At 53.8% G+C, this 26,794-nt stretch overlaps 1 protein-coding gene across 1 annotated transcript; it reads right to left on the bottom strand.

Annotated features, from left to right (window-relative positions):
- Positions 1-9,422: 9,422 nt before the first annotated feature.
- LOC119094505 (Golgi resident protein GCP60) lies at positions 9,423-26,690 on the bottom strand. Its single transcript, XM_037217562.1, has 12 exons — positions 26,600-26,690; positions 24,076-24,248; positions 23,579-23,720; positions 21,860-22,000; positions 20,780-20,890; positions 15,910-15,997; positions 15,504-15,590; positions 13,727-13,766; positions 13,130-13,254; positions 12,558-12,723; positions 11,047-11,174; positions 9,423-10,647 (listed from the first exon to the last, which is right to left on the bottom strand). Exons 2-12 carry the CDS (start codon positions 24,212-24,214, stop codon positions 10,564-10,566), a joined length of 1,251 nt encoding a protein of 416 aa, XP_037073457.1. The 5' UTR covers positions 24,215-24,248; positions 26,600-26,690; the 3' UTR covers positions 9,423-10,563.
- Between the last annotated feature and the right edge of the window lie 104 nt (positions 26,691-26,794).

The raw sequence follows: 26,794 nt of genomic DNA on the forward strand, positions 1-26,794 counted from the left end.
GATAACATGCGTAAATAGGCCCTGTTGGGATAACAATCAACTCGTTCAGTACAAATACATCCGACGATCTTCTTGATGACCTAAATCCCTTCCACAGGTTGGGCCCATGTAGGCGGGCAGCAAAATATCCGGGAAAATGCTTGAGAATGAACGAACATGCATAGCCTTGAACCAGATAGCGCTTTTTCGCCTCGGCTCCGTTTTCCATCGCATGATCAGCTTGCTTCTGAATCGGCTCGTTTACGGACTGAAACTGGTCATCTCTGTTCAGCCGACTCAGATTACAGTAGATTGGCAATCATTAATGCGGTGGTATTTCTCGGTTCAGTGTCACTTAACCCTGTGATTCCAGGTCCTAGCGATCAAAATCCGTCGTTTGCTCGGCGCTGCCAAACGGCCTGCCAAAGCTGACTGTCAATGCACCGCAGCTGAGACAAAATCGCCGACTCAAACAGCTCTGATTTCGGCACCCACCGCAGCTGAGGCCAAATCGTTGACTCAAGCAGTTCTGATGGCAATGACGGACACATTGACACTGACACTGTCACTACGATACCATGAAGGACCATCAGGGCTGGACAGAGGCGTTGCCGATTTCGTAAACGGAAGATCTGAAGCGGGAATTGTGCTGGAATGATCAAACGCGAGAGCGCTGCAGCTCCACAAAAGAATAAATCCCTGACGAATGGCGTGCGTGTAAAGAAAGCGGATCGTTCAGAACAGAGCAAATCCATGAGGCAAACGCAGAAATCACAGCAACAGGTCAAAATTGACTGCAATCTCACGAATGTCACGGCGGTACCATGATTACCAGGTTGGAGAACTGACAGAATGGCAAGGACTGGCGCGACTGACGCGAATTGACATGGATGATTCTATACCAGTTCATCAACAAATCATGGACATTGCCGCCAGCCCGGCTGCCCTGCCAACCATGTCCGTCTTCACCGACAAACAGCGAAGCTGCATACAGCCGTATGTGCGCTTCTGACCCCTGGGTCGATCGCCGCGCAGTTGGCGACACCCCCCCCCCCCCCACCCCTCTCCCCGTGACCAAGCGCACCGGACCACTCGACTCCAGAATCAATACAATTGACAGATTGAGGGCGGGGGGAGGGGCAATTGCGGCCAACATTTGTCTATGATGTATGCTGCGCGGGAATCTTTGAATGATGTCCTCAGTAAGGAAAGCGGATCGTTTCCTTCCTTTCCAACCATGTAGCAGCATACATAAAGGAAAAAATAAGGCGTAGTAGGCAGCACGTCCTGTTTGGAAACCACCTCATGCTATCGTGAAGCCATGATTATTTTCACCTAGACGGTGATTTGATTGAATTTGAATGGCTATCCTAACCAGGCCTGCGCAGTGACGAATTTCAAAAGCTGATACTTTGCACATTCTAACCGCGACTTCACGCAACTTTCTAAAATAAGAAGTGCATCTCAGAATATGATATTTCGCAACCACTGCTCGTAGCTACGCGTTGAGTTTTCCGCAATAAAAGGCGCAATTACCTACAAGCTTGATATGTTTACTTCAAGGTACTTGCATTCAAGCCGTTTGATCAAGTGTAGTTTTCTTGCAACACTGCAATGCGATCAAAATGCGACCTTGCAGAAGCAGTTGATGCAAGAAACGTGATATTCGCCAAATGCAAAAAATACGCACAACACGGGTGGAGACGGAGCCCAGATACCGGTGACCCCAGTCGTAACATTTCAAAACCAACGCGGTCTGACGACCCTTGAGGATCGATGCGTACAGCCAATCACGCACGAGAACGCAGGCTATGGTTCTACCCGTTTCGGAACGTTTTTTGGAAGTCCTATCTATGCGCCCAGAGGTGTTAAGGAACCAAGATGAAAAGTCAGACGCGCTCAAATCAATATACCACTTCAATTATTTTCTTTCTAAGGGTACGTCTGTAAGTGACAACCGACAGGATGCGACTAATTTCGCGTTTTGAAAGTCAATCTTGAATACTACATGCTGTGGAATGAATCGAAGGAAACAGCCATGAAAACTGCACATGCCTGTCGTTCACCTCACTTTCACCAATAACCGATCAAATATTCAAGTTTAATCACAATTACCTTCAGCGGAAATGATAAGAGCCATTCTGTTTCGTCGTCTAAAATTGCCATGACAGGGCAGACCCATCGTTAGCTAATCGTGGAGTGATAGTCCGTGGAGAAGTACCCGAACGTCATCCCCAAGATTGCCCACATCGCCTGTCAGGCACGTGAAAGAGGGGCTTCCCCGGTCACTGATCAGATCCACATGTCTCTGGGTCCATCAGTCTTCGGTGTGGTAAAGATGCGTGCGCACATGATCATTGGTATCTGATGTCTGACATGGGCATAGGAACAGGGGGGGGGGGGGCAGGTGGGCCATGCCCCCATCACTTTTCAAGGTGGTGGGGGGGGGCAGCAGTGTTGACTGTCCCCCCCCCCTACTTTTCAGATTATGGTTGTGTTTAGCTTACTTTTGCACCACATTAAAATATGCATGACGATGTACCCATTTCAACAGCCATCTTCCTCAAGATGCGTCATCTTTTTCGTTTGCTTATTGACTATCGCTTAGTATCACAGCCGCAGGCCGACGCCACGCGGCCTATGGAGACTGCAACGCCGGGCGTTCAGCCTTTTGATGCTATGATTAGCGAGCGCGTATATTCAAAACCACATCGCATAGTTTTTATCAGTAATCAATTCTGACTGGATCCCGAACATTTTAAGACGAACAGCGATTAGCCATGTTTTACAAGCTTAGGATCCCATTTCATCTACAGTCTACGTTCAGGGATTCCTCAATGCCTCTGAAGAAAATAGAAAAACACGGAACTGGAGCCTGTGTGACAATTATTGGACCACCTTTGGCAATCAGCGACGTTCTTGCGTCAATGAGGGCTCCTGTACTGATCCGGGGCCAACTGCGTGGCTCAGAAGGCCTCCCGTGTGAGGGAGGGGAACAATGTGACATGATATATACTTCCAATGGCCTCCGGATTGACCAGGAGATCCCACCCCGTGTCGCTAGAATGACAGCCAGAAGACGCTTCGCGATGGGACGGCGTAAACCTTCAGCTCTTGATCGGAACCGGTAATGTGCCCCTGGTGTTCTACTCAAGGGGCCCCTTACCCGGAAGGAAATAAGGGGCCTCATTATTGTTGAGTAGAGTGAAGATCTCATTATCGCTGAATAGAGTAGGTCGAAATGAGTTTGAAAAAAAGCGAGCAAGGCCATCCCATGTTGGCTTAAAACGCTCTTTTTCAGAATGAATTAGTGAAAAAGTGCATAAAAAAGTTTGAACATGCCCGCCCGCAACTTCAAGAGCAAGGTCAGCGATGGTCTGGATTGCAGCTTCCGTAAAACCGAACGGCTTCGGCCCCTGCATGTGCCACCAAACGGCGGGCGCCGCGCTAGTCTATCTTCTGGACAAATTAATAGTTACAGAAACATGAAAAAATAGACAATCCACCTTTATTCTTCCAGTTCCACTACCAGATTCCGGCACCACTTCGCTGTGTTTTAAGGGCCAATCCGGTCTCATCATCAGTCTAAAAATTGCACGCGTGAAATATGCGCCCAGAATGCCTTGTAGATGTAAGATTTAATGTCCTGAAGCGTGCAAACGTACTTCTCACAGAAGCGTCATTATTTTCGTACACCCGTTGACCACGGCTCAGTATTAGCTGTTGAACCGACGTGGCGCGGGGAACGGAGACTGCAAGTGCCTGAAGTCAAAGTTTTTTTTACTTAGATTTGCGAGTACGCATGCTTGAAATTATGTCACCTGACTTTTATTACTAACCGATTCAAGTCTTAAAAGCTAACTATTTTAGGACCGTTATCATTTGCGTCCACCGGTGGACCATGACGAAAAGTTAACCACTTGGCGCTCCGCGGACTATAGAGACTGCAACGCCTGATGGCGAGGTTTTTGTTGCTAAGATTTGCGAGCGCATGTTAAAAACCATGTTACATGAATTGTATCACTAACCGAATCTGACTGAATATCAAATATTTCCAGACAAACATGACTTGGCGATGTCAATACGCATTGTTGACCACCCGATCTACAACCAAAATTTTCACCCCTAAATTTCGATCAAGCATATCGATCTACAGTCTACCTTCGCGATGTCCTCAATGTCTGTAGAACACACATGACATATTATGAAAAACCTCCTGAATTCTGTCGAATTAAAAAGAGTCTACTAAGCCCTTGCAAATTAAAGACACCGGTGATTTATTCCATGCGGTCGTTAAACGCCTGATTGCTGCAGCTCATTAACCTTAACACGCGCTCGGGTGGGGGTCAGATTGACTTGCTCCCCAAAGCTTTTTCCAGAATGGTTTCCGAACAGCGCGGCGCAGCCACGCCATGTTTTGCATAGCTGTAGACAATTGAATAGCGGATCGTTTAGTATAAAAAACTTAGATGCACCTCTTAAGGCAGCTGACCTATGGCAGGTCAAAGTCAGGCCATGGTTTGAGCAAAGTCAACTTCTAAGGAATCGTTCAATATAATGCAGCAATGGAGTATTAGACGAAGTCATACGTCTCTGAGATGCTTTCTTAGGCAACACAAATATTGCATGAGCAAATTACGTTAACCTAAGGTCAGGTATAAAGGTCAGGCCAAGGTCAAAACCAACCTGTTTTATTACTCTAGGGCTTGCTGTATTGGATAGTTTCTTGCGTTCATTTCGAATTTGTTGATAGCAGGAACCGCAGTATACATCAACCATGGATTTCTTAGAGGTCACAATAAGTCATTGACCTAAAATGACCTAGGTCAACATTTTGTTTTTAGAAACATACTGTCTAGCATAATCTTTCTCGCTTATTCAAATACAAAACTCAGAGCAGTCTTGTATGATTTTGGTCACCATGACCTTCAAAAGGTCGAAGAAGGTCACTGACCTTAACTGAACGTGTGAACTTTTGCTAAGAAATAGTTATCTAGGATCTGGGGCACTTTAAAAACCAACCTGGAATTTGACCTTGTTTGACCTTATTTGACCCGAAAGCTATAATCTAGAAACCTTAAACTTTCACCTAAGTGAGTTCACGTACAGGCCAACACACTGTGAATTTGGTGTCTCTAGCTCTTTTAGTTCCCGAGATCCCAGGGGGCTTAAATTGATCTCTCGCTCGAGTGAAGGGTATGTAGCCGGCCACCCGGGCGCGTGATAAAAATGTAAACAGAATTGATTTCACGGTAGCCTCTGGTTTCTGTTCTGGTTATAACGTAGAAATAACAATGAAACGAAGAAAACCATATCCCTTGTTAACAGGTTAACTATATCCGGGGATATTTTTGGTGGGGGGGGGGGGGTCACCATGTTGTCAACTATTTATTCCTCTTAGCAAGCCTCTGGCTACCCCCTGCCTACACACAAAAACAGATCAAGTCATCTACGTCGAATGACGGGCAATTAAATTTCCGTTGGGCCAATTCATATCTAAAGCAGGCAGCTTACCGGCAGCATTTTTCTGGGGTGGTGTGGTGTAAGGGAAGATAATTCGGAAAAACGTTCTTTGCAGGTGGCCAGCACATGTTTTGCATCCCAATCAGTAGCAATGCTGAACCAAAAATGTGCAACAAAGCAATCATACCATCAGCTCGCGGTCAGGCATTCGGAGACAGCCGGGCCAGGACAGTGGCCACAGATGGCGGACGGGAGCAGGGCTGAGACAAGGAATATATGACAGAAGGACCTTCATTCTGTGGCCTGGTTTTCAAAAGACAATGTTCAGTTCTATGGCTTTTGTCACATGGTTTTTGGTAGTTTAAAGCTTCCGAATTCGTTTCCGCCTAAAATGCCGCGACAAGTCTTATCTCCTGAAAAGCAGGCAGCGAAATGAAGGCGCATGCAAAATTTGTGGGGCTGTGAGCTATTGAATCACTTTCAAAACTTTCACCAGCCTATGCTCAGGCCATATTTTGGCAACTGCCCTGTGGATACAGACGCCTCCTCAATGTCCCAAAATGCCTACCCGCTCGTGACATTTCGGCTCCCCAGGAAAGACAACGTTGAAATGGACGAATAATTTTGGGAAGCTGGATAGCCTTATTTCCCGGATGACATGGATGATTGGCATAGGCAAGAGTGTACACCAGTGGGAAATAGCTCTAGATGCATATATGGAATAGCTGTCATTACATCTGAATAAATAGCGATAACCACCACCTCTACCCTCCTCTCCCCCCCCCCCCCCCCGGTCATCGGGCTTGTTTTCCAGAAAAAGTTGGTGAAGTACGCCCTGAGCTTGCACCCCCTTCCACTTTTTAAAACATTCCTACGCCTGTGATGTCTGATACCACTTACGTCGTCCCATGCCGCACGAAGGCGTTATTTTTAGCATCCAATCCTTGGATTTTGGATTTCGGCTTACCAAGGTACACCACTATGTTCTGCAGTCGGGTTCGCACATAACGCATCATCTGTGTGTGTGCAACTCCGCTGGTGCCGTTGATATACACTAGCAGCTATTCCTACGGAAAAGGTTTTCGCATCAGCGTCTGCACGTTTCCTGTAGGTGGCGACGGCGCGGGTCCCTTCCCGCTGACGAAAGCGCGCAGCTCGGGGTCGCGGTTACCGCCGCCAGCGCCAAGCGCGCCACGTGCCGGTTGATACCGGTTCGTCAGTTGGGACCGGCAGTTGCCAGGTGCCGCCACCAGCCTGCGGTAGATGTCACTGCTCCGCTGCCAGGGCGGCCGTCAAAACGGGCTGGTGCCATGACTGCGGCCGGCGCCGCCGACGTCGGCGCCGAATCGCCGAGCGCACACCGGATGAAACCGGTTCGTCGGTTGGGACGGCGTCCACTAGGCGCCGCCACCGGCGCGACGTCCAAACTAATATTGCACTACGTATTTGCCCTGAGGTTGGTGGGGAGTGGACGTTCGGCAGAGGCAAGGGGAGTCAGGGGTAGCGATAACAAGCCGGTGCAAAGCGGTGGGGTAAAGTGAGTGCACGGTGGAAGGAGGGTGGGGTGCGGGGACGACGATAATGAATCACCGAAGCAGGCGAACGGTGCATGTTTTGGAACTGAACTTGCTTGCCGTCACCTTCGATCAGATATAGGAATAACAATCAACGATGCATTATTTTCGAGGAGCGTGATGCTATCACCGAAGCCGCACCAGACCACCATCGACGTTGAACCCATTGGGATAGACATCGGGAGATGGAACGGGCTTGCCGTCATTCAGATGGAGGAATGAGATGCATTCCTTTTCAGGAGCGTGGTGTCGGCACTGCCGCCGCGCCAGCCTGGCATCGGCATCACACACCCTCTCGATGAGCTGTACCCTCCCTTCACCGTTTCATCCCGCCTCATCGCAAGGCGTGTCAGGGGGCAGGACATCGGGGCATGTCATGTGACATGCCCCGTCACACCGGGAGCGTGCCGCGGAAGCATGAGGGCTTCATGCTTCCGAGGGCATGATCAGCTTCATGGTCACACTGGCGACAGCGCCGGCTTCGCACACACCTTAGTCGGATTTCAACTTCAACACCAACAACCTTCAGGAAAAAAACGGCGAGTAACATGGTTTGAATCCAACGGTAGATGTCCGGATGTCAGCCCGCAACAGCCCACGGCTGGCGGTCGTACCGGCCGGCTGGTGCCGACACACCGCGTGCTCAGTACAGGTGCGGCAATTCCCGGGGCTGGGAGGGCTCGGCGCTGCCAGACCAGGTGCTGCTCGCGCGACGTGTCTCTAAGATGTTTCTAATTTGTCTCTAATGTCTCACCGTCGACGCGAAACGACTCGCTGCGCCATACTCTCAGGCTGATTGTGCGTTCAGCTCCATTGCATTGGACGCAAGGTGTAGCATAAGATGAACAGGAAGTAAACACTTCCCCACAGACTGCCAGGTGTTCTTTTGATGTGACCCAGGTAGAGGCTACCGTTGGCGCGGGCTGCAGCTGGCGCAGCCAACATACGTGGTCTGACGCCAAGATTGATGGCGCCAAGATTGATGACAAGGTAGACGTAGCAGGAGCGGCCCTCGCCCAGGTCAGTGAGTCCATCCCGTGGGGTGCGTTTGGTCGAACGCAAACGTGACATTATTCCACGCGTCAGCAAAGCCCCTATCGAAGTCAAGTCGGACGGTTACATTACAAATTCATAAAAGGTTGGACTATTACAAGCTCATGGAAGATTTGCTACCCGACTTCGCCCCGACAATTTTTGTAAAAAAATACGGCAGGCCCATGCTGCTGCCGCCCTATAAATTCACTTCGACAGGAAAGGGGTTTGGCGCTGGCAATAACGCTAACTTCAGATGAGGCACGCATTTGTTTCGCTGAGGCAATCGGGCCTCTACGGCAGGGTTCTCGGACCAGCCTGCACCCCAACCACTGGAGTCCGCGTCTTTGACCAGTCGTATTCGGAGTAGAGGACCTCAAACTTGCAGCGTGCAAACACGATTTACCGGACACGGCCACGAGGAATCTGTTCGTGACTTGAAGACAGCAGACACCGACGGCGTCACACTCCGATCTCCGCAGCCGTTGCGACCGTAGTGAGAATACGGCTCGCCCCGGAGTCCCTCAGTTCGCTATAACGTCTCCATGGCTGTTTTGACGACGGCGTCACGTATGGATCGTTTTAGGAAGTTTTAAACAATTCCTTTAAATAAAGTCCTAGGCGATGCCAAGCCGTGATGCCCAGCCTAGCTAACCCGTTTTCTGGACGATAGGTAGCAGGGCCGGGCACCGTCGGCGAATCCGCAGTCGCGACCACATCGTGAACGGAATGCATTTATGCATCCCAGATCCACGGTCGGAATGTCCTGGCGTGCGTTTTCAAGAGTGACTCCCCTCGCCGCTGACCAGCCGGCCCCGCGGTCAAGCAGTCGACCGATGGCTGCTCTGAAACACACCCCGTCTTAGCAATGCACGCTTCTCTAATTCGGGCGTTGTGTGGGACGGGGATGGTGAATTACGAGCGCCCATCATGACTTTCTAAATGCCTGCAAGAAATGCGAGGAAAAGAACATGACCTGAAGCCACTCGAAGCACATGTACTCACACAAAATTTTCCGAAAAAAGTCGAATCGTTCTTCAACGTCACACAGTCCGCTTCCATGACAAACGACCGCCACAATAGCTTATCATGCGCTAAAGCATAACGGGGAAACGCTAGCTCAGACAAACGTATGAAGAAAAATGTCGGCGCGTGGGTGCTGTGAACAACCAAAATCCAAAATTCCAGAAAATATTTCGCAAGCTTGAATTAATCCACCATTGTCCACTGTGGCAAATAACAGGCTACGATCAAAACTTCCCACATGCGCCTGCACAGATACGTGTGGCGTCTTCTTCGAGAAGGCATCTATAGTACCGACACCCACCCAGAACAGACAATCCCGACAACACAGCTTTATTACACATACCTGCAATCTGCCTCAATGCCAGGCTTAAACACGCCCATCCGAGCAGCAGCCACCCACCCGGTAGAAATTCATTGCACTGGGCAAACAACGGACAGCCAGCCCACGTCGCTCAGCGGCACGTGGGGGACCGAACATGGGGGTTTGGCGTGCCGTGAGGCTGGCGTACGACCAACACCGGCCGAAGCTCGGCCACCCCACCGTCTCAGCGCGCGCTAACCTCCGCCGGGGTCCTTCGCGCAGGGGATCCCGGCGCTACCGGCCGTTCGCCCGTTAAAACGCGTAATATCCAGCGCCGTGAGTCGGCGCAGCCCCGCCGTCATACGGCGAGGCGGCGGCCGCCGACAGGCCGGCGTGGCGGGAGACAGCCGGTGGCGCCCCGGGCGTGACCTGACCCAGCCCTCGCGCACGCACGGGCTCCGTCGCACCGGGACCGAGCGGCGGGGGCGGCGCATCCCCGCAGGGACCGCGGTTCGTTACACGAGAACGAGACATGAGTAGCACGGTAAGCGCAGACACCGAACTGCCAGGCGACCATATGCAGTAACGCTAACAAAACAAACGCTTGCCAAACACGTCAGGAGGTGCGTCAAAGCCAACGAACACAAGACACTCCGGGCCGTATTGGGAAACATATTAGTAAACGTGACAGGCCCACATAACACTTTACAGCAACAACAGATACTGGGAAATAGTCATCCACAACAGTTGTTTATGCCTACTCAGTTGCCCAAAACCACCATATCCAATGCTTTTGGCAGTCACCCGACCCAACCAGCTCCAGGGCCACTTACACGTGACCCCTTCCCCCCCCCTCCCCACCGCAACGCACCGGGAAGAAGGCGAGAAGGTCTGGAGACGGCAGTTCACAGCTCCAGATACAGCTCAGGCAGCGCCGCGGAGACGCCACGACCGCCCGCTTGGCGGCGCCACTGTCGTCACCCAGCGACATCTCATGCCAGCCCGGCGGGAGGTAACAAACAACAGGACGAGGCCTGGCAGGCCTACGAGGCGCCCCCAACTGGCGCACAGTACAGCCGGCGGGGCTCTCCGGCGTCAACACCAGGTTACGTCACGAAGTCGAATGCGCATAGCGAGAGCGTTCTCACCACGTGCGTGGTAGACACGCCAGCGGGGGGACGCGTCAACTCATCGAGTGTAGTAGACCCGATAATAGAGCGTTTTGGAACGCCACAGGCTATAGGAGTTGTCGAATTTCAGCTGGTACACGCCCTGCAACGGAGACGAGGAGGCGTGAACGGCGCGGGGAGCCGTACGCGGCGGTGCCAGGATACGCAGCGCCTGTCATCTGGTGGCGATGTGGCGCATTTGGCTTTCTACGAACGCAAGCCCACGTAAAGTCTGCCATGGCGGCTCAGTCGAAGCCTCTGCAGGGGTGAGACGTGCTGCTAGACGTGTGAAACAAGGACTACGATGCCCTGACATTGATCTCGCTTCAAAGCCCGTTAAGTACCACCAAAAAACGGCATACAAACGACACAACGACGCCCGACAAAGTCAAAATCCTCGCGCGCGACAGGCCACCGTCACGAAGCAGAACGTCCGCGTGTCGCCGACGCTGCCTCCCCTGCGGGCCGCACCGGACGCGGCTGCGAGCGAGGCGGCGCCCACCTGTCCGGGGTAGACGTGCGAGCCGGCGTACACCTCCTGGTGACAGTCGCGCCGGTACACGGGGATGACGCAGGCGGCCGGCTGCTGCTGCTCGCGGCCCCCCTGCGGCCCCCGCTCGGGGTCGTCGGCTGGCGGCGGGACGCGACACGGCGTCAGTGCCGGGCCAGGCCGGACCGACGGCCGCCGCCGGCCCAGCGGGTGGCGGACAACACGCCGCGCACGCTGTCCTTGGCTGGGTTTCGGCTTGGGGTCGCTTTCTTGTTCGCTTGTTACTCAGCGCGTGCGTGGCATGTGTTACTGCATATACACAGCCTGTGCGTCGCACATGCCACGCATCTGCAAAGTGGCTCGCCCCGGTCCTTGTACGTTTAAAGCATGGACAAATGTATTTCACGAATTGCTCAGGGGCATGAGGCTGCTAAATAGTTTCTGGTCCTATCTTGCCTGCAGTGGGCAGATAATTTTTGCAAAAAAAGTTTCAGTACAAACTTCCTGCACAAAAAGGAGAAAAATGGACTCTTTCGCGCTTTGTCTCCGGCCGTAACACTACTGACTACAACGCTTTAATAGCGAAGCACCGCAACGTGGCACTCCTCCATCCAACTGGGTCAACGTTAAGAGCAAAATTTTGCAGAGTTATAGCGTCAAAAGAAGACGCTTCAGAAAAAAAAATTACCAAAACTAACGAAGGAACTGGACCAGGTTCCTACGCTTGTTCCAAAAATGCCTTCTGAAGGCGTGTAGCCTACCGAGACTTGAGCGTAAAATAGAAAGTTGCCACATACTCTCCTGATTCACCTCATGCAACCATTTTTGTTTGACGTTTTCTCGGCACGGTGCGGCAGTGCAACGGAGCCTTAACAAGGGCCAACGGAGGGTCGAAGTCACCCAATGATAGCTTCGCTGCAGCAACGCCCTGGTCCACAGCGTTACGGAGGGAGACAGAGCGCAACAGCGGTCCCATTTCAGACGTTAGTGAGTGGCAGGGGCTAATGAACTACTTCGAGGAGCCGGAATTATTTGCCCGTTCAATGAAGAAAAAAATAGCCTCGTTCAATGAAGAAAAAATTGGACGATATTTTGTAGTAGGTAACCTCTTTTACACTGATTGCGACATAATGGATGCCTTAAGGTGACGCATAACATACAGCAGCGTACGACACACACGCTTGAAGAGTGATCGGAAGTTATGAGACAATCGTTTCTGCAATATGTCCACTGCTGGGGAAAAGTATGCATCACAAAATTCACATTTCTATACATTTCACTGCAGGGTACAAAGAGAACGCTAATACACTAATGGCATACATGCGCTGAATGCCCTGCGACGGAGTAAAGCAGACCAGGTTCCCAACAACAGCCACGCGTCACGTCCCTGTTCCACCGAGGTTCCCTAGGAAGAGAACTGCACCAAGTCCCATCCACGCATCAGGCGTGCCACCTCGCCCCGGCGGCTCACGCAGCACCAGGAGGCCGCCCGCCCACGCGCCCGTCCCCCCAGCGCTGCTCACCATTCTCCGGGTCGTCCTCCTCGTCCTCGCTCTCGCTGATGTGGATTGTCACCTCGTTGTCGTCGGACGGGCCCCACTCGAAGAACACGCCGAAGCCGATGTCGTAGCTGTCCGTGGCGAACTCCCAGAAGAGGCACGTGCCGTCCTCGTGGGTGGGCACGCGTATCTGCGGGGCGGTGACACGGACGGCGGCCGTCACCATACGCTGGCCGCCGCCGCCGGTCGCGTTGGCGGTGCTCACAACGCCTGCGACGGCCTGGCAGAGCACCACACGATGGTGCTCTGCACTGCAGCGGTGTCACCGTTTCTTCTTGACGAGCACTGTATATTTTAGCTCGGACGGTATCGAGCGACATCAGCCGCGATAGAAACAATACGGATATACATAACACGTCGTATTTTTACTCATATTCTTCTTAAACTAAGAGCATTAGGACCTACTCGTCCAGGCCCATAGCTCTGCATCCACTCAATGCGCGTCGATAACGGCGACGCGGGCGCCTGAGGCGTCATCGCACGGCGGAGGCCCACACCAGTAGTACCGCCGGGCGGCGTCAGGTTCGCTCACTGACCGTGACTGTCTCGCCGTGGCCGACCTTGAGGACAGCGTCGCCGCCCTCGGCGCGGATGGCGTTCTTGAACTCGGTCAGGTCCTTGCGGGTCCACATGCTGGCGGAGCCCACCTCGGGCACGGCCTCTGCGGCGGCCGAGCGAGGACAGTCAGTGCTCCGCATCAAGGCACACTGTACACGCCCTCCGATTTGACATGGTGAACGTTTCCGTTCAGTACGAACAACCCACTGCGACATAACGATACGTCAATGACGCTATCCCTCAGAGCAAAACACTCCTGAGAGCATGATACAAACAGGCAATCGATTATGAATGACAATTCTTACCTCAGCTCTCAGCAATGCAAGACATCTTAAGTGCAAAATGGCCAGGATCGGGGTATGGCGTACGTAAGAAGTCATTTCTTGACACTCACAAGGACGTCTAAACACTGCTCAAAATACTCTGACATCTTATATAAAATTGCTGCACAACTTCGGCAGTTTTGCCAAAAGACCCCACAGCAGCCAGCACACGTCCCGTACGGTGGAGGACGGTCAGGTCGGTCAGGTCCGTCACGCCGTCCTCCCGTCCTCATCCGGGAGCGGCGCGCTCACCGTCGGCCGACTCCGTCTCCTCGCCGGCCGACTCGTCCAGCAGGCCGTCCGTCTCGCCCTCGGCCGCCGCCTCCAGCAGCGCCTCCGTCTCCCGGGTGGACATCGCGCCGCCGCCCGTGTCCGCCGCCGCCGCCGCCGCTGCGCACCGACCCGGCACGGACACTCAGGACACCGCTGCACGCGTGCTCAGGACACGGGCGCGCACGTGCTCAGGAAACCGGCGGACACGTACTCCGGACACCGGCTGACACGTACTCGGGACACGGGCGCACACGTGCTCAGGACACCGGCGGACACGTACTCCGGACACCGGTGCACACGTGCTCAGGACACGGGCGGACGCATACTCAAGACACCAGCGGACGCGCACTCCGGACACCGGTGGACAAGCTTTGGACACGCCCAGGGCACTGACGGGCCCGGGTAGTAATGGCACCAGCCAGCACATATTACTCCGTACTGTGAAATGTTCGTGACGACACAAGTGTTCAACCCCGTGATTGCAGGCCAATGCATGCAGCCCCACCGACATCAGGGAGGAAACTGGTGGCGACTGAAAACGCCCACAACTAATTCGGCCAAGATATTTACCACGGTTCGACACAGCTGGAGGAAAAGCATGCAATGATGCCACAGAAATAATTTAACGAATCGAAAAGCTGGCAAAAAGCCGGCTATAAACTCCCCCAGAAGTCGAGCCATCCAGCCAAGGCACCAATTACTGCGCCTTGGTAATTAATACGACACTAATCAAAGTAACGCATGGGGGTCACAAGACCAGCGCAGTCGACGCGCCATAAAGCCTGAATCATCATCATCCGTCATTATCATCGCCATCATCATCATCATCATTATCATCAATGTTCAAGTGTACAGGCCATTGTTATGGATGCATGTGTGAGCTTGCGAGTTAGCGCGCGTACACGCCGCATGCCTTTGCAGAGGCGAACCGACTGAGATGAATGCCACCCACAGAGCGGTGGCGTCCGTGCGAAAATTGCCACACACACACACAAACGCGTATGCGGAGTGTGCTACGCCGGAAACACAATGTCGCGTGAAGTGGAAATTGCCAGTTTCCATGCCTAATCCGTTCACTTCCTTGTCAAATTCTGTCTAGTCTTCAAATCTTAATTCCTTCATTCAGTAGGTTCCATCAACATCTTAACGTCATCATCATTTAAGTCGCCATTTCCGCTCCCACACAGCAATCCAGCAGGCCCTCCAGACAGGCCACCATCAAAGACAATTATCCAGCCACGCACCTATCTGCACAGCTCTCCAACCGCACACCGGTATACTCCACGTCACTGGAGACTGCATCCACCCAACTCTCCGCCAGCCAGTCAGTTAACCAATCAGACACCACCCAGGCAGACTGTCAGCCAATCAGTCACCACCAAGGCAGACCGTCAGCCAATCAGTCACCACCCAGGCAGACCGTCAGCCAATCGGTCACAACCCAGGCAGACCGTCAGCCAATCAGTCGCCACCCAAGCAGACCGTCAACCAATCAGTCACCACCCACGCAGACTGTCAGCCAATCAGATACTCGGCCAGTCTCGGCCAAGCCATCTCTGAAGCCAACGTCAGCGTCAAACAGCCAACCCACCGCCCGCAAGCGAGCACACACGGACGACGTACCGGCCGTGCTAACTGTCGCGCTTGTCACCGTGCTGGCCGCCGTGCTGGTCGCCGTGCTGGTCGTCGCCCCGGCCGCTGGGACTGGCTCGGCCGGCGGCTGGTCGGCCGCGGCCGTCGGCTGCGACAGCCCGGCCGTCTGCTGCTGCAACTGCTGCTGGTACAGCTGCTGCATGTACTGCTGGTAGTGCTGCTCCTGCAGCTGGCCGATCAGCAGCGTTTGCTGGGCGCAGCGCGGCGCGTCAGCCACGAGCAGCGACAGCGCGCGCCTACAAGACGACGTGAGGCCCGTCGAACGAACAAGGCGAACATTACTACGACGCGCGCGATTACAACAGCGCGGGTTTCAATGTTTCAACGCCGCCCGCACGTCTCTCGCGCAACGGGTGCGTCTCACATCTGCCGATACAGGAGCAGCCGTTCGTCACGGGCAGGGCCAGACCTTGCCAGTGCCGCTGAGGGCGGGTGGGGGGCTTGCTAAGAGAGAAGGGCTGCCCGACATCGTCCGCCATCCGCGGAGAGACGACAGCGGTGACGCTCACCTGCTCAGGGCTGCCCGGGTACTGTTGCTCGGCGTACGCTCGGAACTGAGTGGCTGTCTGCTGGTTCAGCGCCTCCTTGATGTGCTTTCTGCGAGGAGAGAACGCTACTGCTAACACAGGCGCGGGGAACGACGCCTTGGTATGCGGTGTAGTTACGCACGTTGCCGATGCACAACCGAGGTATAGGGGCATACGGTCACGACGTACACAACGGCTCCCTTGAGGTGACAATGGCTCCGATGGAACATAACACGCAGCCCAGCTCTCACTGCGAAGGCTAGAAGGCGTCAACACATCTTAAGCCTCGCTGAGAACTCAAAACGACGCGGTGCGTCAAAAGAGCGCCGCGAAAAAGGCCGAGCCGGCTCCGCAAATGTGCCGTTCGCGTTCAGAGGAAGGAGCACGCGGCAACGTCCTCCGCCTGGCAACCGGAGCCCGGGCCCGGTGCCGGCGGGCTCGGTGCCGGCGGGCTCGGTGCCGGCGGGCTCGGTGCCGGCGGGCTCGGTGCGGGCGGGATCGGTGCCGGCGGGATCGGTGCAGGCGGGCTCGGTGCCGGCGGGATCGGTGCCGGCGGGCTCGGTGCCGGCGGGCTCGGTGCAGGCAGGCTCGGTGCCGGCGGGCTCGGGCAGGCGAGCTCGGTGCCGGCGGGCTCGGTGCAGGCGAGCTCGGTGCCGGCGGGCTCGGTGCAGGCGAGCTCGGTGCAGGCGGGCTCGGTGCCGGCGGGCTCGGTGCCGGCGGGCTCGGTGCAGGCGAGCTCGGTGCCGGCGGGCTCGGTGCAGGCGAGCTCGGTGCAGGCGGGCTCGGTGCAGGCGAGCTCGGTGCCGGCGGGATCGGTGCCGGCGGGCTCGGTGCCGGCGGGAGCGGTGCCGGCGGGCCCAGCGCTGAGACCGCCGGCGGTCGGCCGACCGAGGGGCATCGACCGTGGATTAGACACTCCTTGAGCGGCGGCGACAGGCCCGCCTGTCTGTCCCGTGATCAATACGGCCCGGTGAGGCCGCCGGCCGGCCGCGGCCGGGGATCAGCTGCCGCAGCGGCCATCAGCGCACGGCTCGCTAACCGCGAACCTCCGCTGGTGCCGAGCGGGCGGCGGCGGAGGACAGGCGGGGGAGGCGGCAGCAGCGGCTGGCGGGTGGCACCCTGGGACGCCGGACCCGGCAGGAAGGAGACTTCAGCAGGTCAGCTGAACCCCGTGGCGTCAGCGTCCTCAGAGCCGGACGCCGGCTAAGCTCACCACACGCTCCGGGCCCGCCCAATAAACGAAAGACGAGAGACTGTAGGGGAGCATGCCTCAACGAATAGACGACACAGCGAACGGAAAAAAAAATGCAAACGAACGAAGGAACACACGAACGAACGAACGAGCGATCAAGCAAACGAGCGAGAAAACGAACGAGGGCGCCCGGGCGGACGAACGAAAACGCAAGCGAACGGAGGGTAATCGAGGGCACGAGCGAGCGCGCGGACTGGCGATCGGACACGACCACACGGCCACCGACCGCCGCCGACCGGAGCGGCATGCGTGACAAGAGGACGTTAGGCCCCGGTCACACAAACCCCACGAACGCATCATGGGAGGCGCAAACAAACCCCACGAACGCACCGTGGGAGGCAAAACAAATGGGGACGGCGGCCTCCTGATGATTCGCTTTGATTCATTACAGATGTGTTGCGTCTCTGGTGACAACAGGCGACGGGCCGATTATGCAACCAGACAAGGAACTGATGAAGCCAACGACGTCGAAAGCGCTTCCGCCAGTGGAGCCATTGGGGCAGTTAATAACCACAGGAGGACCAATAACCATAAGCCTCATAGTCTAATAAGTAGGCTAAAAAACAGGACAAAGTGGTCTTGTTTGGTTTTTGTCTTTGATCATAATGCCATGCTTCGGCCATGCCTCAATCCAATTAAGCACCAGTTTATAATCACCGACCATGCGGAGTAGCCTGGGGACCAGCGGCACAACCGCGCAAGCTGGGCACGCACCCAGACTGTTCCGTGCCGGACCCGGTTGTCTGGCAACGGACGCACGGCCCTGGGACCGCTCGCCGCCCGTCTGACACACATCCGCAACAGCCGAACCGAGGCGTCGCGATGCGCCGGCACGCACGCCGCGCGCCGGCCGTGCCGTCGCCGGCCCTACGCTCTGGGTTCGGCGGCCAATATTGGTTCGGCGACACAGCGCTGATAGCTCGAGCCCGAGACCACATATGAAGCGTCCACCGATCGACCCCCGCCCCTCGCAAGCCCGATCGATGGGCGGCGGGCCGACAAAAACCGGCGTGCGTGCGTGCGGGAGCCGCGGGACGGGGCGCCGGGGCGCCGGGGCTCACCGGCCACCGGACCACGGACACGTCCGGCCCAGATCTGGGACAGAATTCGCCCGAGCGGTGCGCATCAGGGGCGTACAAATGCACGCTTAATGCGCCGGAACAAACCGCGCGCCCCCGACGGAGACAGGCCGCCCGCCGAGCGACGTCGCGCGAGGCCGACAGCGCCGCTCACGGGGCTCGCGCCACCAACAGCGGCCGGGCAGCTGGGGACGCGGCGCAGCGACGCGCTCCTGTCCGGCGCCACGTGACGCAGCAGCCGATCCGCCGGCGGCACGAGCGCGCCGCGCTGTCTCCCCCCTCCCCCCACCCGCGGTCACCGGAACGGAGAGCTCGCCACAAACGAGGGCCCCAGATGACGGCCGAGGTCTCACTGCACTTGGACCCGGAGCTGGCTGTCCGGCAGTCACGGCGGCAGCGCTGGCCGGTGGTCACCACCCCACTGTCGCCTCTACGCGACAGCTGCACGTGGCTGTCAACCGTCACGCGCGAAAGTCGGCCTGGTTAATGGCAGGTGATGTCAAGGGCGTCGTAACAGAATGCCTGCACTTTGGAATGGGTTCGCCAGTTATCGCGTTCTTACGTGAGACTTCTTTCGTTCGATCACCTCAAAGCGAGGGCCGATCAAACGTATCCGGGGAGGGGGTACAAATATGGTATTAAAGCCCTGGGAACCAAGCATCGCTGCAGACGTTCCGTCTTTTCATTGTATTTTTTGTTTTGCCTGACCTAGGCCACGCTGTCCCTCAGACCCACCAATGTTCTGAAGGAGCTTAAATTAATAGCAGCTTCCACCCTATCCACGGATCTGAACATTCTGATTAACATATTTGTGGGATGACAAGAAAATACCGTATATGGAACATAAATAAGACAGTATTAGCCTTATTCCTCGGAAAAACCAAGAGAATGGAGGTATAGTTAGGTTGACATTTCGACAACATGACTTTATCAAAACAACAGCAAAAGACTCAATCATTTCGGCAACATGTATTTCGATAAATACATGTTGCCGAAATATCCATCTAACTTTTCCGAGGAATAATGCTAATACTGCTGTCTTGTCTATATGAATGTTGTTCCTCGCTAATGCACTAAACAACTTATGTATGCATAAGACTACAGTCCTGCAGATTCCTCCGTTCAATTCATTCCAAAAATACACCCGAGACTAAACTCGATTAAAGACGCGCACATAACCAAACGGGAGCTGCGCCACATTTGCCTCGGTCGGGTTCCAGCACCGCCAACCTCAGACGGGCGAACCCCTCGATCACGTCTGCTGCACCCGCTCACCGGCACTGCCCGCGCTCCAGCCACCGCATGTACTGGAGCGGCTGGCATACGAGCCGCCCGCCTGCCCCCGACGACAGCCGACCACAGCGCCCCTGGCGGCCTGATCCCGCACAGCCCCATCCGGCGTCAGTTCACGCGAGACCCAGCTGGCGTACAGTTTATGTACACTCCAGCTGCTGGCCAGTCCATGTACATCTGCGCTGACCGATAGTTTGCACACACACTTATGCGACGGCCAATTGCTGCACCTTCTACCTGGCAGTCGGCGCTGGGCCATGCCAGCCATAGGTTGCCAACCCCCCGCGGGGGAATACTTGTGGTGGACCGGCTGCTGAATGGTGGTGTGCCCGTCCGACCAATGGGCAGACGGCGCACGCGACACGTCACGCTTCCGCTAAGTCTCGCTCCCGTTCTCAGGTGCGCCGTTGGCGACGTCAGCCATTGTAACAGGATATTTGTCGATCGTCCGAACCTTGCTCGGTTTGGGCTTGGCGAGGGCATTGCGAACCTCGGCTAGACGTGTCCAATGGAACCACCAGCACTCTCAATGAGGCTCGAAAATTGCTGATCCACGCAAAGGAGGATGGATCCAAAGATCCGCCCTCGTTCTCTACACGGATTATCATGGCCACAATCAGCAATGCTTATAACAGCAATCTACCTTCGGGAGCTGCCACCCACACCTCTGGTCGAGTCGCTGAGCCCTTCCAATATACTTTAGAGTTTTGTTGAATACCCCACGCCTCTGGTCGAGTCGCCGAACCCTTCCAATATACTATAGGATTTTGTTGAATACCCTGCGTGTTGATCAGTGTCTCCTGGTACAACAAAGCTGATTTCTCTGCGTGTGTATGTGTGATTGGGGCTTTACGACGCACTCAGCTGCTGAGGCTATATGACGTCGCCTGCCTCTCACCCTGGCAGGACGGGCGGGCACCGCGGGGAATCGAGCCCCGCACCTCTGGTTTCCCTGACGCGCAGTGGTTAATGCAGACGCGTTTACCACTACACTACCGGCACCCGAAGCTGCTTTCTCTCATCCTAAATTGTGTCCCGATAAAGGAGTACTTAGCATGATCAGGGTGCGCGACAGGCGCCGCTGCCGACCGAGCGGCGATGTGTTCGGGCAACTCCGATCGCAGCGCTCAGTGGCACCGTCTTGAAGACCACGCCTCGTCCGCCTGAGACGCCCCAGGTCGCGACGACCGAGGTCAGGGCAGAACGCGCACGGCCAGCCAGCACTCACTTGGTCTCCTCCTGGCGCCTGGTTTCCTCCTGCTCCTGCTGGAGCGCCATCTGCTCCAGCAGCTGGCGGCCCTGCTCCTGCTCCTGGCGCTCCGTCCGCCGCGCCGCCTCCCTGCCGGCCAACGGGCGCCGTTAGCGGACTGCGGCACATCGGAGCCGTCAGCGGACCGCGGCACATCGGCGCAGGACGCGTGAGCGCGGCGTCACTGGGGCACTGCCGCCGCACAGAGCGGCCGGCGGCGCACGTCTCGCCCGACGTCAGATGGGACGTGAGAGCTCACGCCGCCGCACGCGATACAAAAGCGGCTGGCTCGTCATAGAAGCGAAAGGAGTGGGAGCATGGCCGTGAGATGCTGGAGCAGATGGTGCTCTAGCAGGAGCATCTTTTTAAAGGTCGCCCGACGCACCTCTGGGACGGCGTTACGGCAATCAGCAGCCCCCTCCCCCCCCCCCCCACGCCCTAACAAAATAACTCACAGGGAATGTTCCACATCCGAAGATATTGAAGCAAGCATCAGATATGATCGAGCAGACTCACTTACCAATAGTAGCATGCTTTTTATGCGAAAAAGACCGCCCTAAATAGCACAATTCTGTTTCGTAATATACTCCTCAATGCGTCATGGTTTTGAGAGCCAATTGATGGCCATTATATCTGGAAATCGCGCTCACGAACGCCCGATATGAACGCCTCGAAAATTGTCTATTTTTTGTTTTGACTACCGCGTGACTTTGAAATGACAGAATTTGAATAACATCATTATGACGTCATGAATGCCAAGGTGACCTTGAAAGTCTCCCCACACCCTTCCCCATTTTCTTGAGCGCGTAGCTCAGAAACTAGACGAGGTTAGATCTTCGGAAGGGCAGTATTGTGAACAGCACCGAAATATTTTTAATATGGATACTTCAGTTCAGAATCCCATATAAACGTGGAACACTCCCTTTAAAGTCAGGCACAGGCTTGATTAATAAAACTCCTCTCAGAGCTGCGCACAGGCCGTATCCAAGTAACTCCCGAAGAACAAGACGCTACGCCGCCTCCTACGTTCACCCCATTTCCCCTTCCCAAGCAGCTCACATTTTCAGCTGCTTGGCTTCCATGTCAAACTTGTGTGCCTCCGCGTATGGCTTGAAGGTCGGACACAGCGAGTCCAGCAGGTCGACGTACTGGGTCATGGCCTGCTCCCTGCTCACGTCACCCAGCGCCTGCCACGCCTGCCTGAGGAGCGCACATCCAAGGTCACACTGAGCCCCAGCTGGGACGCGCACGTCAGAGGCCACATTAAGCCCCAAGCGCCTGCCGGCCTGTCTGGGGAGCACACGTCAGGGGTCACACTGAGCCTAAGCGCCTTCCACGCCTGTCTGGGGAGCACACGTCAGAGGTCACACTGAGCCCCTTGCTAGGGAGCGCACGTCAGCAGCCACGCTGAGCTCCCAGCGCCTGCCACGCCTGCCTGGGGAGCGACGTCAGAGGTCCCACTGAGCCCCCAGCTAGGGAGCAAGAGACAAACTGCTTCTCAACACTACCAAGCCATTATAATTGTACACCCCACGGAGCTGCTAACACACTCAACGAAACCCGTGAAAGGACTCAAGCGGCGTGGCGAGCAAGACCATAACAGATATGCGAATTGCCGGTTGTCATCACGTAGATATATAAAAAACTACGCTAACCAAGCTAGAAATCTTGACTAACCAGCACCATGGATTCAGTCAATACCTATGAAAATACCTTTAACGAGGACTTGTCGGGCGGCGTCAACCGATGTGGCATTCGGGTGCTAATTCGTGGTTAACACGGCTTGCAAGCCGTCCGGCGATAACCCCGGTCAGGTTTTGCAATTTTGTTGTCCATTTGCACTCGTCCACGAAATTGATTCATTTGCAATGATTTACGGTTTTGACGGTCGCGGGCCAAGTATTTCGTAGAATGCGACAATTTTGGGTGAATATTGAGCACGGTAAACACGTATAGCCTTGAAGATCCAACCAATCAATATAAATAAGCCACGGGCCTTACATTCGAGGTGGGTTTCGGTGACACTGGCGGCTCTCCAGCTGACCACTGGCACACTTATGTGTACCGCAGTTTTGACATCGCTTATGCGTTGGGGTCGGTACATTCGCCAACACCATTCGGTGGCATATCTTTAGCTGCTCTGGTTGAAAGGTATGACACCAATTCTTCCAAAAAAAAAAAACGTTCATAAACGGACGGCTCCATTGTTGTACCCAATAGCGCGTGCTGATATGCAAACCTTGACCAACATTTTTTCCGGTACGATTGTCTGTTTGCTCGTATATCGATATTATCCCGTGTCGCTGCGAAGACGGCTCCTCGAAATCTGAACCAGGTTCCGACCCGTGTTCTCCAGCTTTTTCACAAACAGAAGCGGGCATCGGACCACACACACGCAATGGCATCAGCACAAACTTCCGTCAAGTTAATGGATCAATCATATAACATCCCTGCGCATTGTATCCATTACGTGCCAAGCCAACATACCATCTGACGACACATTCAATGACGTCACAGTAGCTCCGGCCAGGGTTTGATGACGTTGATGACGCTAGCATACATCCCCTAGCAACGGTTCTCTAATCATATCATTACTTCGGTGTGCCACCTGTCGCACTGAGTGATGTCACAACACGTCACAGTTGTGATCATGTCCTAATAACTGTTTATTCCGTTATCAGTTGTTCTGCCCTTCCGGTCCGTGTCCGTTATTGCACTCTGTGCCGGCTAGGTGGCGGCGCCGCGCCTTCCGTCGCGTCTGCTGTGACGTCACCGTACCTTCTGTCGCGTCCGATGACGTCAAGAACACCGAGCGGCGGCAGATTCTCGGGCCGGCAGGGACCATGCGCCACCTGCTGAGTCAGCGCCACAAACTGAAGCTTGTTGTCGTACGTCTGCTGGATCACTTTGCCTTCCTTCTCTGAAAATTACCATTGGAAGCCTGTCTAGATGTATGTAAGACAGTAGCAAAAGCACTATTCCTCTAATAGCCTTATTCCTATTACTACCGTCTTATCTATGTGAATAATGTTCCTCGCAAGGGCAATTAACAACTTATTTATATAGATGTAGTTACATTGCGCAAATGTAACCCCACCTTTGTCTGGATATCCTCATATCATGGTACAAAAACCATGAAGTGACACAACATCTCTAGCTAGCATAGCCACTGGCCAAGCATGACAAGGCAGAATCTGGTTAGGAAACTTCTTGCAATTGACGTGGACTTGACATATCCCCGTTTGCACGCAGACTGTGCTATCAGCAATGCTCACCTTTGTAAAACTTCACTGCAAGCTGATAAAGATGCGGAAGTTGGAGTCCCCACTTTTCTGCGGTACCATTGCTGACATTGTCCTGTAGAGTCATGGACTGGACCGCTTGCGCCGCTTCTTTGACGTCATCAGATGCCATAATTCCTCAATAGTGAGGGGCAGCTGAGACACACCTGTGGAGCAGCACACCCATGAGTCTCCCCCAGCACTTGATACACCTAGCTGCAAAGGGCACACCAGGGGTCACACCCCTCAGTGGATGGCCGCCCATAGGACGCCAGGGCGCCTTTCGTTTACGAACGTGCCAGAGTTAAGGCACGTATACTCGTAGGTTGAAAACCTCAATTTAGCAAGAAATTGGAACCCACTGGCCTCAAACCCCCAAACTTCCACAACTTTAACTTTAAACTTGAACCCTCAACACTTTACAGGGCAACATGTTAGCACATGCCATATGGACATAGTACAGAAAATGTGACAACACAAAAACAGGTGTGATGTCACAGACAGCCTGATAGAGCCTGGTGATCTATCAGGGAGCATTAACTGAACTGAAAACACAATATTATGCTTTTGCCCTGAGTTTCACTTAGGGTTCTGAGGGTTTTGATCAGGAGAATGCTGCCAAGACCTGGTGTGAGCAGGCTGTTGGGACCAGGGACAAATGTGCTCAGGCCAAGGAACTGTTCAAATAATCATTGAGCCATTCACTGCCCCTAGCATATATGTACATTAAATGGAACCAGCAGATATCAATGTGACCACTGTCACACTCGCCTCACTACAACTTCCATCCATGGTCTCTTGTACCTTACCAAGGTACTTGGCTGAAGCACCCACAGCTGCCAAAGCCAACAAATGTCATCTTCTGACCACTCTGAGCTCTTTAAACTACTTTGTAGCTCAAACCCCTGCTGTATAATGGGTTCACACACACTTCTTTTTTTAAAAGGCTGTGCTATATTAAGAAAACATATACATATAATGTAAACAAACAAATACATATGAAACCATAGATATAAATATGAAAAACACATGGGGTATGATCAGTGTGACATCCAGAGCACACACTCACACTGAAACCACAGAGTGAGTGGCCATTGCATAACAATAATAACACAGCTAATCCAAATGATGGCTCATTCACCATGGATATTACAAATAAAGTTATACATACTTTGTTCCATCCAAAACAGAAAAATTGTGAATTTACAGCAGTATGATACAAAGCAGAACATGAAACTGAGATCTTGAGAAAAAAAAGCTAGTTTCTGATAACACCGAGGACATTGGCAGTTTTAACTACTCTGCAGGCGATAACATCCACAAAATCCCCAGGCATTGAAGGATATCATGAATGAAATCATGCATTTTACAGCTTGGTACCACATACAATGAATGCATACCAGGCATTATACTGACTCAACCCAGCCTTACCCATTGTCAGGGGTCCCAGACATAGTTTGCTCTCCAGTTGGGAGAGGGGGCAATGGGCGGGGGGCTTCACCCCCAGGGAAACTTTAAGAAGTGGGTGAAATGCAGAAATAACCCAGTTTTTATCATTTAGGTAGGCTAAGCTACTTTTTCTTACCCAACCCTAGAACTTATTTGGTGAAACTACATCCCCACGCAATGTGTTGCAATGCTTGCAGCCATAGTGATCCTTTCCAGTCACATTAGATCCTACCAGGCAAGGTGAATACCACCCACAGTGGGAAATCCAAATCATGATCAATCAAATCACATCCAAATTATGAATGACACCCTACAACATGGCACAGCTTGCAAGAAAAAATACACCACATGCTTCCACACCACATCCTAGCACATGCCAGCATTTTGACAACTCTTTATGACGTTTTGTGAATTTCTCCATACGTGCATTAAAAAGCTGGCAGAAAACAATAGGGCCTCTAAGAACATGAACCTTAGGTCCACCATGAGACACAGGTACAGCCAGGTAAGATGAATTCCTCCTTGAAAAACAAATTTGCAAAGTAAACACTCTAGAATGGCCCGTGTTACCACCTGACATTATGCCTGACATTTAGATGATGAATGAAAATAGCAGAAGAGGATGGTCAGAATAACCTTAGCAAACACTGCCTACAAAGTTTGATCTGATGAATAAGGCTTCCAAATGGTTAAGTAGCCTGTCAAATCAAGTTGGGACAGTGACATTCTGCAAAAAAAAACTATCAAAACTTATTATTACTCAAAACACTGGCCTTCAAAATTATGCAATCGATGTCAATAAAGCAAAATCTCGCTCATAGCTCTGGCATTTAGGTGCATGCTTTGCAATTTTTGAAGGCGTGTTACCACTACCCTGGACATGCAGAGCACGGCTTGTATTTTTAGTCTGGTCTGCCGTCATATTGCAACGCCTCCAATGTTTCACCGGTTCGGCCGCCCACGGGCGTAGCCGGTTTCAATAGCGTAACCGCATCACAAAACGGATAAAACTACATTATGGCCCTTTCCCACCACCACCACCTTGGTCACATTTATCACACTTCCCTACCTGCGCACCACCGACCTCACCCCGCTCGCCCACAAACCGGAGCCTCCGATGTTTTTAAGCGACTTTTAGTGATTTGCCACGTTGACTTCCCTATTTGTTTGCCTTTCCTTAGTGCTGCTCGATGTGACGCAGAAGAAGTGGACGATACAGTTCAGCTACCATATCTAGCCATGGTGGAAAATTTGGGGCACAGAA

The sequence above is a fragment of the Pollicipes pollicipes genome, unplaced genomic scaffold, assembly GCF_011947565.3.
Source record: "Pollicipes pollicipes isolate AB1234 unplaced genomic scaffold, Ppol_2.1 Scaffold_4002;HRSCAF=4701_pilon_pilon_pilon, whole genome shotgun sequence".
Classification (NCBI taxonomy): Eukaryota; Metazoa; Arthropoda; class Thecostraca; order Pollicipedomorpha; family Pollicipedidae; genus Pollicipes; species Pollicipes pollicipes.